Below are 13,799 nucleotides of genomic sequence, written 5' to 3' on the forward strand. Positions count from 1 at the left end.
TGTATTTGGAAGTATGTCCCACTCTGTCCCTTTTGCCTTTCTCTCTAGTGATGGTTAGGACTCTGGAAAAATTTCAGTCCTCTTTTAAAACTGACCTGGCCCTCTGAGGGAGTCTCTAGCCCAGTGTTTCTCAACCTCAGCAACTTTAAGATGTGTGGACTTCAACTCCCAGAATTCCCCAGCCAGCCAGCCTTGAATATTCCAGTGAAGGGAAAGACACAACTTCATAAAGCAACTTATTTCACTGGCTGACAGCTCTAACAGTCAGGAAATTCCCCCTAATATTTAATCTGAATCTGCTTTCCTGTAGTTTCAAAATATTAATTCTGCTCCTGCTCTCCACTCACACTCCCTCCTCTATAACGACGGCCTTTTAACTATCGATTACACTTCAAATCCCTTTACTATATTCCTGTATTACACCTCAGTTGACTATTCAATATGTATTGGGCTGAAGAGGTGAGGTGAGATGGTCATAACGTTTACTTCCATACATCACGTCTATATGGCAACCAATCAAAGAAGGTGCTGAAGCAGTGGGGAAAACGGCAGATCCTCCTTCCACCTCCAGTGAAGGGTCTTCCTGGCCATTCCAAAATATCTCCAAAAGATTCAGGAAAAAACAATCCAAGAATCCAAGGAGGAGATTAGAACTCTGTCGCTCACCGTTTCATGAACAACAGTTCCTGAAATTCTACATCACGGTAGCTAAAATCTGCAAGGTAGGGCAGCCCACACAATTCTGCTGAGAGGTTCCAACCCCCTCATAAAACATTCTCAGCACTCTCTCAAAAATGCAATGCCTGAAGAAGAGTTAAACCAATTTCAAAATACTTCTTAGCTATGGCAAAGACAAGGCTTAAAAGGCATTTGCTTCGGTTGGTAGGCATAATACAGCCAGTAGAGTAGTATCAATGAGAAATTAAGGGGATTATTTTAAGATACTATTAAGAGTATGTGCTTATTCATTTTATATTTTATATGTTTAGATTTAAAAAAAACCCTCTAGTATCTTGTGCCTTTGTTTTCCCTGTATTTCACACAAAGCCATCACTTACCTGCACTTGGTGCCTGGCCGTGGATAAGAGTGGGTGGCTTCAGTCTGAATCCAGTGCTCTTTTCCTCTAGAGTTCAATATAAAAAATAAGGTAATTGCACAAGCTGTGCAGCGGGAGAGGGAGTGGCCAAGATTCATAGTATTCTGCCCAATGTTATTACTTTTGCAGAAGGAAAAAAGAAAACCAGAAATCCAAAGCTAACAAACCAAACGTAATGATAATGTAAAAAGACCCTGAGCCAAAACTAACCAGAACCAGCCAATATGATCAGAATGATGTCAAGCATCCTGATGATTTTATACAGCACTTCTCCAAGTAGCATGTCTAAGTAAAGACCTTCTGTAAAAGGCCACTGACTTAACCCACTCTTCTAATTCAGCGTTACGTAGTTATTAAGTGAAATCTAAGCGTACAACATGCCTGAGTGCCACTATCACCTCTAATCTTCCTCAAGACACTGTTTAAACATGTTTCCTTTTCTCAGCAGAAGCTGGATAACAGGAATGGGAAAAAAGAGAGGAAGATCTAGGAATGGCTTTTCCTTTACCTGGCTGTGAAGGCGGGAACTGTGTTAATGAGGAAGTTCTTTCCCGTTTTACAGGAGGACAGTAACTCCCATCTTCTCGGTCAGATTCTATAGGGAAAGACAGCAAAGAGAAGTGAAAATGTAGCCACAGGCACAAGTCAAGTAATTCTCACCCACTCAGAGGGAACCTGGTCAAATCGGCCTGCAATGGATAATCCTCATTGACTGATCATGTCTTCAAAGGCAAGACCATTTCACAGCTATCTGTGCACAGAGGAATACTGTCTTTAACCCACTTCAAATGGTAGCATTGCTACTGAATCCCTTCTTTACACCAGTGCATAATTAACTTACAGTAATTGCCACTAATTAGTTTTACTGAAGGCAACTATCCATGAAGTCTAAATGGAACTTCTCTATTCAGAGGCATTCTTTCTCTGAATACTCCATGACCAGCCAAAAACAGAGAATGCTATTGCTATCAAAGCTATTTGCTTCTAGGCTAACCAATGCTGGAAGAGTCCTGCTGGTCTTTGCTCACAGTTTAGCTGTGCTTTTTAAATGTATGGTACTTTGCATTAGATCATGTGGTCTGTTGAGTTTGACAGGCGAGGTCAAAACTCTTAAAACATGGAGACCAGCTGCTGGAATTCCTCTGCAAAATAAATGCATTTACACCCATAAACAGCCTGGCAGGGGAAAGCGTATCAACTTGTATTCAGGGATTTTCTAGATTCTTTAGGCAACAGGCGCAAGCTCCCTCACCTTCCCCATCTTCCGGACTTGACTCATCTGCTGATCTCTGCAACAAATACATATGTATTAAAAATCAGACTGTATCACAAAAAGCAATGCTGATAATTTTCTAGATACTTTACATCTTAATGTGGTGCACTGTTAAATATTAAGTCTGTGCTTGCTTCAAAAATAATTCAGAAAAAGTACTTTGGATGCCAAACATTAAGAATTACATTATCTTTACTGAGTCAAATCCTTAGAGCAGCTGCAACTTTTTCCCCAGCTTGTTGGGAAGCTTGAAAAACACCTAAACAGCAATAAAGTGTTCAACTCATATTTAAGGGGCACTGAAAGAACTTTTTCTGAATAATCTGTGAACTGTGCAGAGTCCTAATAAATGTATCTTAGGTGCAAAATAGTCCTTGCTTTCAGTTTAAAGGGCTATAACAATAAATCAAAAATTGGGAGTAAGAAAAGTGTTTGGGGAACACATCATTTCTTAACTGTTGACAGCAAAATGATAGAGAAGGAACCCAGGAGGAAAAGCCAAAGAAAAGGGGTTTACTTTCCATACCTTTTTGACTATGTTGAGAAAACTAGTTAATCAATTAAAACTGTATTAATCAACCCAAAAGGTATCTCCAACACCTGAGTAACTGAAACTCTGTTTATATTTTTAGCAGCTCTTGGATCACAGACAAATTGTAAAAGCCACACATCATCTTAGAACACATACCCCCTCCTGTGGAAAGAAGAACAGAGTGCTTCTTTTTTTAATAATAATTTTATTAAAGTTTCCAGTTACAAAGATAAAAGACTAATACAAAGTAAAAAAGTAAAAAAAGAAGGAAAAAAGAAGGAAAGTGCAGAAAAAAATATAAAGAAAAATAGAAAAGGAGGAAAAAATAAGAATATAGTAAAAAAAGAATATATAATGACTGTCTTTCCCCTTCATCACAAGTACAAACAATTTCAGTAACTTATCATCTTCTCTGAGAATACAGCAAAAGATCTCTTCTTCCCATATCTCACCTCTTTATCTATGAACAAATCCTTAAAGCCTCGTCATTCAGTCTCAGTCAGCAAAAGTCCATTAAAGTTACCAGGAAACACCATATATTTTAACCTTAATCAAATAAACCAGCTTTATATTCCTTTCCTTTCCTTTAACATAGTAACTTATCACTTTCTCTAAAAATACAACAAAAAATCTTCTTCCAAATCTTTAACACCTCATCATTCAGTCCTGGTCACAAAAACCCATTAAGGGTTGCCAGAAACAACAAGGTATATATTTTAACCTTGATAAAATAAACCAACTTTATATTCCTTCCCTTTGATTTTAACAATCTTGATCTTTAATCCCTTTAAATAATGTCCCAGAACTTGATTTCTTTTCATTTTCTCTTTGTCTCTTCTCAGAAAATCCATTGAAACATTAACAAGTCTTTTTTGTAAATCCAAAATAAGAAAGCCATCCAAGTCACTTTTCTGATTTGTTATTTGTATATCCCTTTTAATTATTAAGACATCAGCAGGTTTACTTTGTATATCCAGTGTAACATCTGTTTCCATATCATTCTTATAACTTGCCATTTTTAAATCCATATTCAAATCAGCCTCAGTCTCAGTCTTGTCCAGTAATGTTTGTTCCTCTTCTATAACCTCTTTTAAATCCAGTTTGTCCATGATAGCAGATAATCTTAAGATTAACTTCTGAATCCATTGCTCCCAAATACTCTTGAATTCATCCAGAGTTAAAGTATTTTGCTCCATTCTGTATTAGTGAGTTGAATTTAGATGTTCTTCTCCTTTAAGAACAGAGTGCTTCTTTGAAGATTGTGCCTGGTGCCTGCAGTTTTTACAAGCATATGTGACAAAGAGTAATTTACATTTTTACATAGTGCATATAAATGCTGCTGCAGACATGTTCAAAACGTAGTATTTCTTGTGAGAGAGAATAAGGTCTCCATCACTTAAAACATGTTGTTGCAATACATTTCTGCATCAATGCTTCTCTCCATCAAGAACTATGCTTCCTTTCTGTCATGCAGATTTGATCAATTAAGTAAGAGCAATGATCAATTCTTCAAACAAGCTGTTTGTCTATTTTAGTGGGAAACTACCCGGCCCTTTTTAAAGAGAGAAAGAACATGAGAGGAAGATAAATTGTTCCTAATAAAAGGAGCTGGAAATGAACATGAATAAGAGACTTCACAAACAGGATGCACTGGGAGATGAATATAGTAAAAGAGAGGATAATGATCTGTTGGCCAAGAGGAAACACTGTACTAAATCCATTGAAAAAGCACCAGAATGATATGTCTCCTAACAAGCAGTTTTACTAACTTTATATAAAAACAGTTTAGTAACATCTGCTCAGAGTATAAAAATATTAGCTTACCATAATGTATATTCTTCTCACATACACTTGTCAGCCAGGTTCACACATAACAACTTTAGGGTTACTATGATGTAAAAACCATTAATGGCTTAGTATTAAGTGCAAATCAGGCCACTATAGTATTTCAACAAACTGCTGTTACTAGACTAACAAATTATGTGTGAATCCAACTATTAGCTGTTTTCACAAACAATGATAAAGTAGGACTCACTGTTACAGGCAAAATCTGTAGAACCAGGTTTAAGTGCTCTCCCTTCCTTCCATGCAGATGTGAGGAATAAACCACGATCCCATTTTCTTTCAGCATTTCCTGTTTTATTTCTACGTACAATCCAAGAACTGTAGTTGAAAATAAACTCCAGCTTTTTAAAACTACTTAGGTAAATTATGCTATATTTGTATTTGGCTTCATTAGCTGTTCATTAAAAATTATTTCTTAGCTTACTCTTAATCACAAATCACATTTTTCCTTCTTCCAGTTGCCCAGAAAAAGAAAGAAAAGGGGCAGCATGTCCCAGCACTAAACTTTGCTTGGGGCCATTTGTGCACATAACGCTAAACTGTGGATTAACCTTGTATACAAAATTCTCCACTGAATGTTATACACAGAAAAGTCCAACTCAAACTTGTTTGAAATATTTAGAACACAAGCACCACTGCACATGAAATGTTCCTGTTCACAGCCGAGAAGAGGATGAGACAGCAATTCAGTGGCCTTTCCTTACATCAGTTTTACTGAAGGGGAGCGATCAGTACACACACATGAGCATTTCTGGACCACAAGGAGCCTCCACTGGAACCTGGAAAGGACCAGCTTGATCTCTAATGTCAACAGCAACTCCTGCCTGTGGTGAGAATTTATTCTCTTGAGGCAACCATGCATAGAAGACATACCCCCACCTCAAATACCGGGACCAGTTTTTAGCGAACACTTTAAGGATTCAGAGAAACTGGAACCATTTCAGAGAAGGGTAATGCAGATTATCAAGGGATTAGAAACTAAGTCCTGCGAAGAGAGAGTGAAGGAATTGGGAAGGTTTAGTCTTCTCAAAAGATGGTCAAGATAATGTAAATGCTCAAGACCTATTTCCTATCACTCCAAAGCGTAGGATATGGAACAACGATTTCACGTAACAGGAAATAAATTCCATGGTGGGCTTCCTTTCACTGGCTGTATTCAAACAGTGGCGGCTGGAGGGTCTTCTTCTCTGGATGTTTTGACTCTCTGAACTGTGAAGGGGGTTGCACTTAATGGCCTAAATGGCCTTTCCAATTGTAGGACTCTGTAACACATGGAAGTGGTCTCTTTTCTTCTTCTAGGCCTTACATGATGGGCAATCAGTTAGTGTAGATAGGCAGCACAGCAGCTGGCCTAGATAATATTTAGGAATAGAGAATAGCATAATTCCAGTCAAGAACTGCTCCTGCCTATCCTGCCTCCCTCCCTTGGATCTGAAGTGAGCCAACAGACACAGCATACACAATTTTTTTGCACTTTTAATCCCATTATAGGCCTTTGGAGAGGATGACTGATGCCCCTTTCTTCCTTTCTGTTCCCTTCTGGGTTTATTTTCTTTGCCATGTTCTTCTGTCTTGTGCTGTGTGTGTGTGTTCTTTTCCTATTGTTCTTTGTTTTTAAATGTTTTAATGATTGTAAGATGCCCAGAGTCACTGGGAGTTGGGCAGCATATAAATCTGATGATGATTATTTTTACTATTACTGTTTTAATCACATATCTGACTCTCAAAGCCCCCCCCCCCCATTTCATTCCTTTTTCCTCTCTTTCATACAACTCTGACTGAGTTTCATCTCTCCTCCAAAGTCATGATTCCTCATGAAGCTTCCTGGCACAATTCTCCTTAACTTACAGAATGCCTAACTATCATAATCGATATGCACAGTGCATATCAGTTTTTTTTATTAAGGGCAATACATGATACATTTGAAAACCCAACAAAATAAAAATAATATGAACAAAAAACAGAGCATAATCTCTGATATATAGGGGACATTCCTAGTCGCCACCAGATCTTTAGCAGCAGCTACCCCTGAAACTTTAGTGAATGAGGAAGAGACCCGAAATTTTATGCTGCTATAACCAAGTAAATTTGAACTACTGTATAGATTCTCCATAGAAGTTCCAAAGCATCCCATTTTACCATCAACGTTGTGTGCTATGTAAGGTGAATGAATATCCCATGTACCCCACTTTTGGACACTGAAATATAAACCTACAAGAGAGGTTTTGTCTCACACACACTCATCCACCCACGCCTCAGATGGCTTCCTTCTTACTATTATAATGGTTCAAACCCATTTTTTCCCTCAAAGTCTAAACTTAAAATAGGCCCTTGTCTAGTTGTGTATCATGTGCCCACCCACCCCGCACACAGTGAGAAAGACAGGAAGCCTTGCCTTTTGCAAAGCATGAGGAGCCAAAGAGAATGAGAGAAAGCCGCAGCTTTCCCTTACAAAGCTCAAAGCTTCTTTCCAAGATAGCACGCTGGTTGACATACTTTCGGCTTTCTCTGCCCCCTCCATCCACTGCCAGAGCTTTTTTGCTTGCTCAATGGCTCTTCTTTTCAAGCAACGTTTTCCTGCTTTGGTTAGACCACAATACGTTTAATAAAGAAATACAGTGCACTGGTACTCCGAAGTCAATCCCGCTGCATTCAGCAAGACTTACTTCTGGGAAAGTGCGTTTGGGACAATTAAGAAGACAGGAAAAAGAAGAGTTCCAGCTGGATCACCTGCCTTCATATGCACATGAGTCTGAGATGCTCATCACATGCCCTTTTCCAATCATCATACACCTCCTCATCAGAAGGGTAACTACTTAGGGGCTTTACAAGGCTCCCCACAGAAGGCTCACCTGTTCCATTTTTGAATGTGGAAGACTGTTTTAGGCCAATTTCTCTTCCTCTCTACTGCTGCCTCCTGTTATTTCCTATGGGCTAAGAAATTCAGAGACTATCTTTTGTAAAATATTCCCTGGATAAAGGCGGTAGCTCAGTAATATGGCATACATGGAGAAGATCACAGGCTCAATCTCTGACATCTCTAAGTAGGATTGGGAAAATCTCTCCCAAAACTTGAGGTGCTGCTGCCAATCAGTGCGTAGACAGTACTGAACTAAACCGACTATTTGGCTTACACAGCTTCTTTTTCTAAAAGAAGGTGTGTTCTGTCAGCTACAAAGAAAATACCTCCCCTTATTTTAGAAGGAAGAAATCAAGCAGGTGGGAAGCAATTACAAGTGTTAAGTCTCACAGCTGACAAGTTAAACTACTGTATAGGCATTTTAGAGAGGAGGAAAGGAATACTAAAAAAGAAAATAAAAAACAGAGTTTCACCAGAAGTCCTTGGTAGGTTCTGACTTACCCTGCCAATACAGGAAGCAGCTCGGATACAAGCAACTGAGGGGGCAGGAGCCTCAAGGTTGCACCCCTTGTTGATTTGGGGTGACCCATAGCCCGGTGAGGAGATTCTGCTTCTCCCTGAGGGTCCTCGCCTGAATCCGACAGCCCTTTTTGCTCTGCAAGGGACTGGGAGCAAAGAAGAACAACAGCCCTTCAGTGCCAGGCAGCAAAAGGACAGAGCAGGATCCACTAAGGGCTTTTCTCCCTAGACTGGGTCAATAGTGATTCTGTCACTATCATAAACTGATGGGTGTTACAGCAGCAGCTGCTGGGATTCAAGCAAATATACCCCGGTGGTAAGCAGCCTCTGTGCAGTCTTTCCACCTCTTCTATCCCCATAAATCTTTGGCTTTATATGATCAGAAGCAACACTAACAGTATTTGTCAAATTTTAAGAATACTTCCTACTATTCACTCACAGATAGACAAGCTCCAAAGACTCCAGCCAGACTGGCAAAGACTTCCAGATGTCACCAGCTAGGTTCCTTGACACTCTCCTACAAAATTGCATGATTCCTGGAGGTAGCTACCAAGGTCTCAAGGTCCCTTAAAATAGGATTTAAACTTAGGGACCGGGTTTTTCAAAAATGAAAAACTAGTGCCCAATTAAATAAATAATCAGAAAATGAAGTCAAGTGGTGTGCCTCTTTGAAATGTGATAATTTCTGCAGAGATCTCTTGTTCAGGAAGGAAGGAAGGAAGGAAGGGGGCAATTAAAAGACAATCTCAAACTATGGATGTTTGGTGAATACTATGTTAATTCTGCCATCTTTTCCTCAATTCTTGCATATATCAACTAAAGGATCTATGAAAATAAATTCACATAATTTACCAGCCTATTCAAGGCACACCGAGGTTAAGTCATATATGCTGTATCAGACTGTTAGGCAAAAGTCAAAACCACATCCCATCAAACTTCCCATTGACTTATTTGGAAAACAGACAGCAACTCAAGAGATATAATCATGGAACAGGCAATGCAAGACAAAGATATTTGCAAACTATTTTTATTAGATTTGCTCTCTCTTTTAATCCAGCTTGGGCAACATGATAGATGGGGTATAAATATTTTAGACAAAGTAAACATGAAAAAGGACAGGCTGCATTATATTTTTCTGTACTCCTATATTTTGTCTGATTGAAGAAGCAAACAGCAGAAAAACTTCTGCAGGAGGAAAGACACTGCATGCAACCTTCTCTGTGTTGACCCCATACATATAATTACTAACCCAACCAGATTCTGTATGCCCCAAATTACAAGAATCATCAGCACACTGTTTGACAAAATACAGAAATGGGTTTTCTTTATTTTGACAAGTATACTGGCATTATATCACCAACCTTCCCAAACATCAAGATAAAGACAAGCTTCTGACTTCTCCCAGGGTTAGCAAGGTCAATCAAATTTTCCTTCTCCTACTAAAGTGGGACTTAAACCTGCATTTCATTTCCCAAAGAGAAGAAGTATCAGAGGAAGTTTTCCACAACAGTTGGAAAACTGTTCTACACTTAGAAATGCAGCTACAGTATGTTCATTACTGTTTATACTTGTGGATAAGTCCATCTGCAGATAAGCTGACCATCACATTTTTAATCAAAATATCATGAAAAATGTGCCATCTGCAGATAAGCCAACCCTTGAAATTTTTGTATGTTTTTTCAATATATTCTGAAGGACTTTATTTGTTTTAATATTTTGTATCAATAAATGTTTTCCAGAACAGATTCTGTTTTAAATTTTCACAATTGGATTATCTGCGGGTGGCGCATTTTTCATGGCATTTTGGTTAAAAATGTGAGGGTTGGCTTATCCACGAGTATATATGGGTACTTTTAAAAAATATTACCATATATACTCATGGATAAGCCCATCTGCGGATAATTTTTGGGGTGTATTTTGGAACCTAAAATTCTTGGCTTATCTGTGAGTATATACAGTCCATAGAGAACTGATTGCTACAAAGATGAATGAAGATGACAAATATAGCTCCTTGCACAGGCGCGGAAGTAAAATCTTCCCACAAGGTATACCATTGCTCTTATTAGAGCAGCCAGCAATCTCACAGAAATAGCTTGAGGAAGAGGGAAAAAACAAAAGTATATTAGAATTAACCTAAGAGCAGCACAAAAAAGCCATATAATACTAAATTCAGACATCATATTTTCCTGGGCCTCTCAACTGCAGTACTCCTATCAATATGGTGGTAATGCAAAGACATAAAGCCTATAAAATATTAGAATCACCACCCAATTAAAAACATTCATTGGTCACACAAGTAACTTTATAACTTGATTTGTCAAATTCAATCTGCATAAAAATAACTATTTCTGAAACAAGAAGTATGCTAATTTCCTGTTTTGTCATATACCAACTTAGAAGAGGCTTTCTTATCATTTAAGAAGAATGCAATTTAAATATATTTACCCTGTGCAATAATTTAAGAGAAAATTTTTATAAAATGATCAATAGATAGCATTTGACACCTGTGAAACTATCAAAAATGTCTAAGAACATTTCAAGTAAATGGAAATGTGGAAAAGAGGATTGAACCTATTATCATATGTGGTGGATTTGGGAACTGGCAAAAAAATTTTGGTTGGTGATCCACAGGATATTGGTGAAGATAATAGGAATCCCTCTTCAGATGAAACCAGAACTGTACTAATTAGGGTTTATGGAAGAAGAACATGGTTTCTTATTGCTGTTTATGATCACTGCAGGAAGACTATTATATGTGGAGAAATGGATAAATGAAGAAGCTTCAAATGTTGAAGACTGGATATTTAAAGTTATTGACTTGGTGGAGATGGCAAAACTGACATGTCTAATGAGAGAGAAATCTACAGAGGCTTTTATTAAAGACTGGAATCCGTTTATGGATTATATTATAAAAGTAGAGAAAAATAGCTTGATGGTAAAGGGTTTTATAGATTAAATAAGGGGAGATAACAGAAAATTTAATTAGTGATTACAATAGTATAAAAGAATAAGAAATGGTTAATGGATCTGTGAGGAAAGTGAAGGGTGGAAGTGGACTACGTGTTTTTTAAGTTAGATGTTTAGTTTTGTATTTGCAGGTTTATGTTTCTATATCTGTTTATGTATTCTATTTTTTATGTTTATTTTTATGTGTAGAATTTTAATAGTTTATATAAGAAGGAAGAATGCCTTTAATAAGATGCTGATTGCCAACTGAACGTTATTTAAGAGAGAAAAAAAAAATATCAAACATATGACTTGAAAATGTGCCTCACAATAGATGGAGTACTCTTTTAGTTAGATGAGAAACCGTGGCAACTTCAGAACAAACTGCAAAAATCCCCGAGAATTACTATTGGACAGTGTAGAATCTACTCTGGATAAAACTGCCAAATTAAGTAGAAGACAGTTTCTTATAGGATTTTTTTTAAAAATCAAATAATCTGATTAATTGGCAAAAGCACTTGAGTCAAGCCAGTCATTTTTTTTTGGTCATTAATACTATTTTCTCTTACAAAATCCATTTACAAACCACCCTTATTCAAGGGCAGATGTACATTTATTAGTAAGGACATAAATGTCTCATCTATCCTGATTGTTTTTAACCACAGAAGGGTTTTGGAGATTTCTCAGGGATTCCCCTGTCACCCACGCACCCACTTTCCCTTCTGATGCACATATATGGGATGCTGGGGTTCAGGAAACCATATCTAGACTGCAAAAATGGCAGCAGCAAAGAGAGTTTTTGGTATCTCTCTGCTGCTTTCTAGTGGTCGTCTGATTTATCCAGCCCACATATGATAACTCTATATGTAGTATAAGTTCAGCCACTGCGGAAGAGGCCTAAGAATATAATACATGAACTAAGTACACATTCTGCAACTTGACCCAGTTTCCTCGGAAATACAAAAGGAAAGCCTCAGTAGATGAATCAACATCATGTTACTCCCATTAGGAACAGTGCTTGAAAAATGTTCTTGGTCTATCCCACTTAAGCCTGAAAAAATCACCATTCTCCTGTCTCAACTTCTAAACAAGAATAATCCGTTAGCCTTCCTTACCTTCTGTGCTTTATCTTTCTGAAATACAAAGACAGGAGGTGCAATGGCTGGCTTTTCTGTGAAGAGACAAATAAAAGGGATCTTATATTACCTAACATTGAGACATGCCACATGCTGTTTTCTCTCTAACATATGAGTGCTATTTAGTCAACAACCATACTTCTTTCTTTCCCACCAATATTGAGGTGTGGATAAAAATATTCTTAAAGACAGGTCAGCTAAGTTGACAAGCAAGGTGCTAACTTCACTGTCATTAAACTCTTACAGCTTCCTTAGACATTTCAGTAACAGCAATAAAGAATCCCTTAAAATCTTTTCAACCAATACATTTTCTTAACTGAACCATGCAATGTAAAGCAACTGCCCTCCTATGTTCTTCCATTGTGTCTATTTTATACTTTTATATCCTGCCTAATTTCTTTCATTTTATGTATTCTGCTTCCTAAGGATTTTGTCCTAAAAATGTCTTAGGAATATTTGGAACAAATAAATAAAAGTATTTATTCTTACTTCTTTACTTTACTTACTCTCTAAAGGCTTTGAACCTGAGTCATTACAGAATTGTGACTTAATTTTAAAATAATGATGCCTAATGTTTCAGGTTGGACAGACAACATTCAAAATGTGACCACTGGTTTGCAGACAAGGCCAGGAGCCAATGCACTTAGTTCTGTTGGCTCACAAATGTTTGAAGGTCCTCAGAATCACAGGCTGTGCATTTCCAGACTCTTTTAGCAGTATTACAGAATACAAGAGCTATAATCAAGCTGTTAGGAATCTAATGAAATTTTTTAAAAAAGAAGTTTCTGTGCAGGTCCCAAATATTTCAGAAGGAACAATAATTTATTAGTTCAACTGACAATGGCTCTAAAAAGAGACAAGATAAATTAATCAAACAGTAAAATTTTATTAGTGTCAGTTACAATACAATTGTATATGAAACAACAATATTTAGAGGCACTCTACCTCGGAATATCAGTTACTTGGGAGCAATTATTTTCTTGCTCTACTAGTAGGCTTTGTAGAGGCATTGGGTTAACTGTTATGTGAAGCAGATGTGGGACTGGCAGTGCTTTTCTTATGTCCTAATATGCACAAATTTTCTATGACAAGTAAATGCAAATAATAACAAAAAGACTTAGACAAACTAATGGATTTACTGCATCAGTGCTATGATAGCCAATTATAGAACCTCCAATTTTAGATACAACCTACCTTTCAATATTACATGTTGAAAACAAACAACAGAGGAAAGTGTTTCCTAAATGTAATTTGCTGGTCACTGACAGAAACAAGATGCTAGGTCAGATAAATTTTGGGGACTGATCAGACAGAACTCTTATATCTGATTTCTTGAAGCACATTTTCCTATGCTTAGCAGTTTAAACCACCTACATTTCAACTGCCAGGTAAGCTTTGATTATCCCAAGATTATACAGCATTATACAGATATAGCACCCATCAGTGGGTAGAAGTCACAAAGGGCAAAAGAAGCTGACGATAGAAATTGCTGCTTGTGAATGTGCTGCAGCTTTAATAAACAAAAACAAAAAAAAATTAAAACATGATGTTGTCAGCACCTGCACGTTCTTTGATTGAAATCCAGAACACA

General features: G+C 37.5%; 2 protein-coding genes across 3 annotated transcripts in view; one reads left to right on the top strand and one right to left on the bottom strand.

The window, feature by feature from the left end:
* Positions 1–13,799, top strand: part of ARRDC2 (arrestin domain containing 2) — a 463,191-nt gene that overhangs the window by 398,722 nt on the left and 50,670 nt on the right. The gene's annotated exons all lie outside the window — the stretch shown is intronic.
* Positions 1–13,799, bottom strand: part of RANBP3 (RAN binding protein 3) — a 32,204-nt gene that overhangs the window by 16,305 nt on the left and 2,100 nt on the right. For both annotated transcript variants that reach the window (XM_063290671.1, XM_063290670.1), the window contains exons 2-5: positions 12,188–12,243; positions 2,350–2,386; positions 1,606–1,692; positions 1,059–1,124 (exon numbers count right to left, since the gene is read on the bottom strand). In XM_063290671.1, coding sequence (XP_063146741.1) covers positions 1,059–1,124; positions 1,606–1,692; positions 2,350–2,386; positions 12,188–12,243 — 246 coding nt within the window. The remainder of the gene's footprint in view (positions 1–1,058; positions 1,125–1,605; positions 1,693–2,349; positions 2,387–12,187; positions 12,244–13,799) is intronic.

Source organism: Candoia aspera, chromosome 1 (genome assembly GCF_035149785.1).
Source record: "Candoia aspera isolate rCanAsp1 chromosome 1, rCanAsp1.hap2, whole genome shotgun sequence".
NCBI classification, from domain to species: domain Eukaryota; kingdom Metazoa; phylum Chordata; class Lepidosauria; order Squamata; family Boidae; genus Candoia; species Candoia aspera.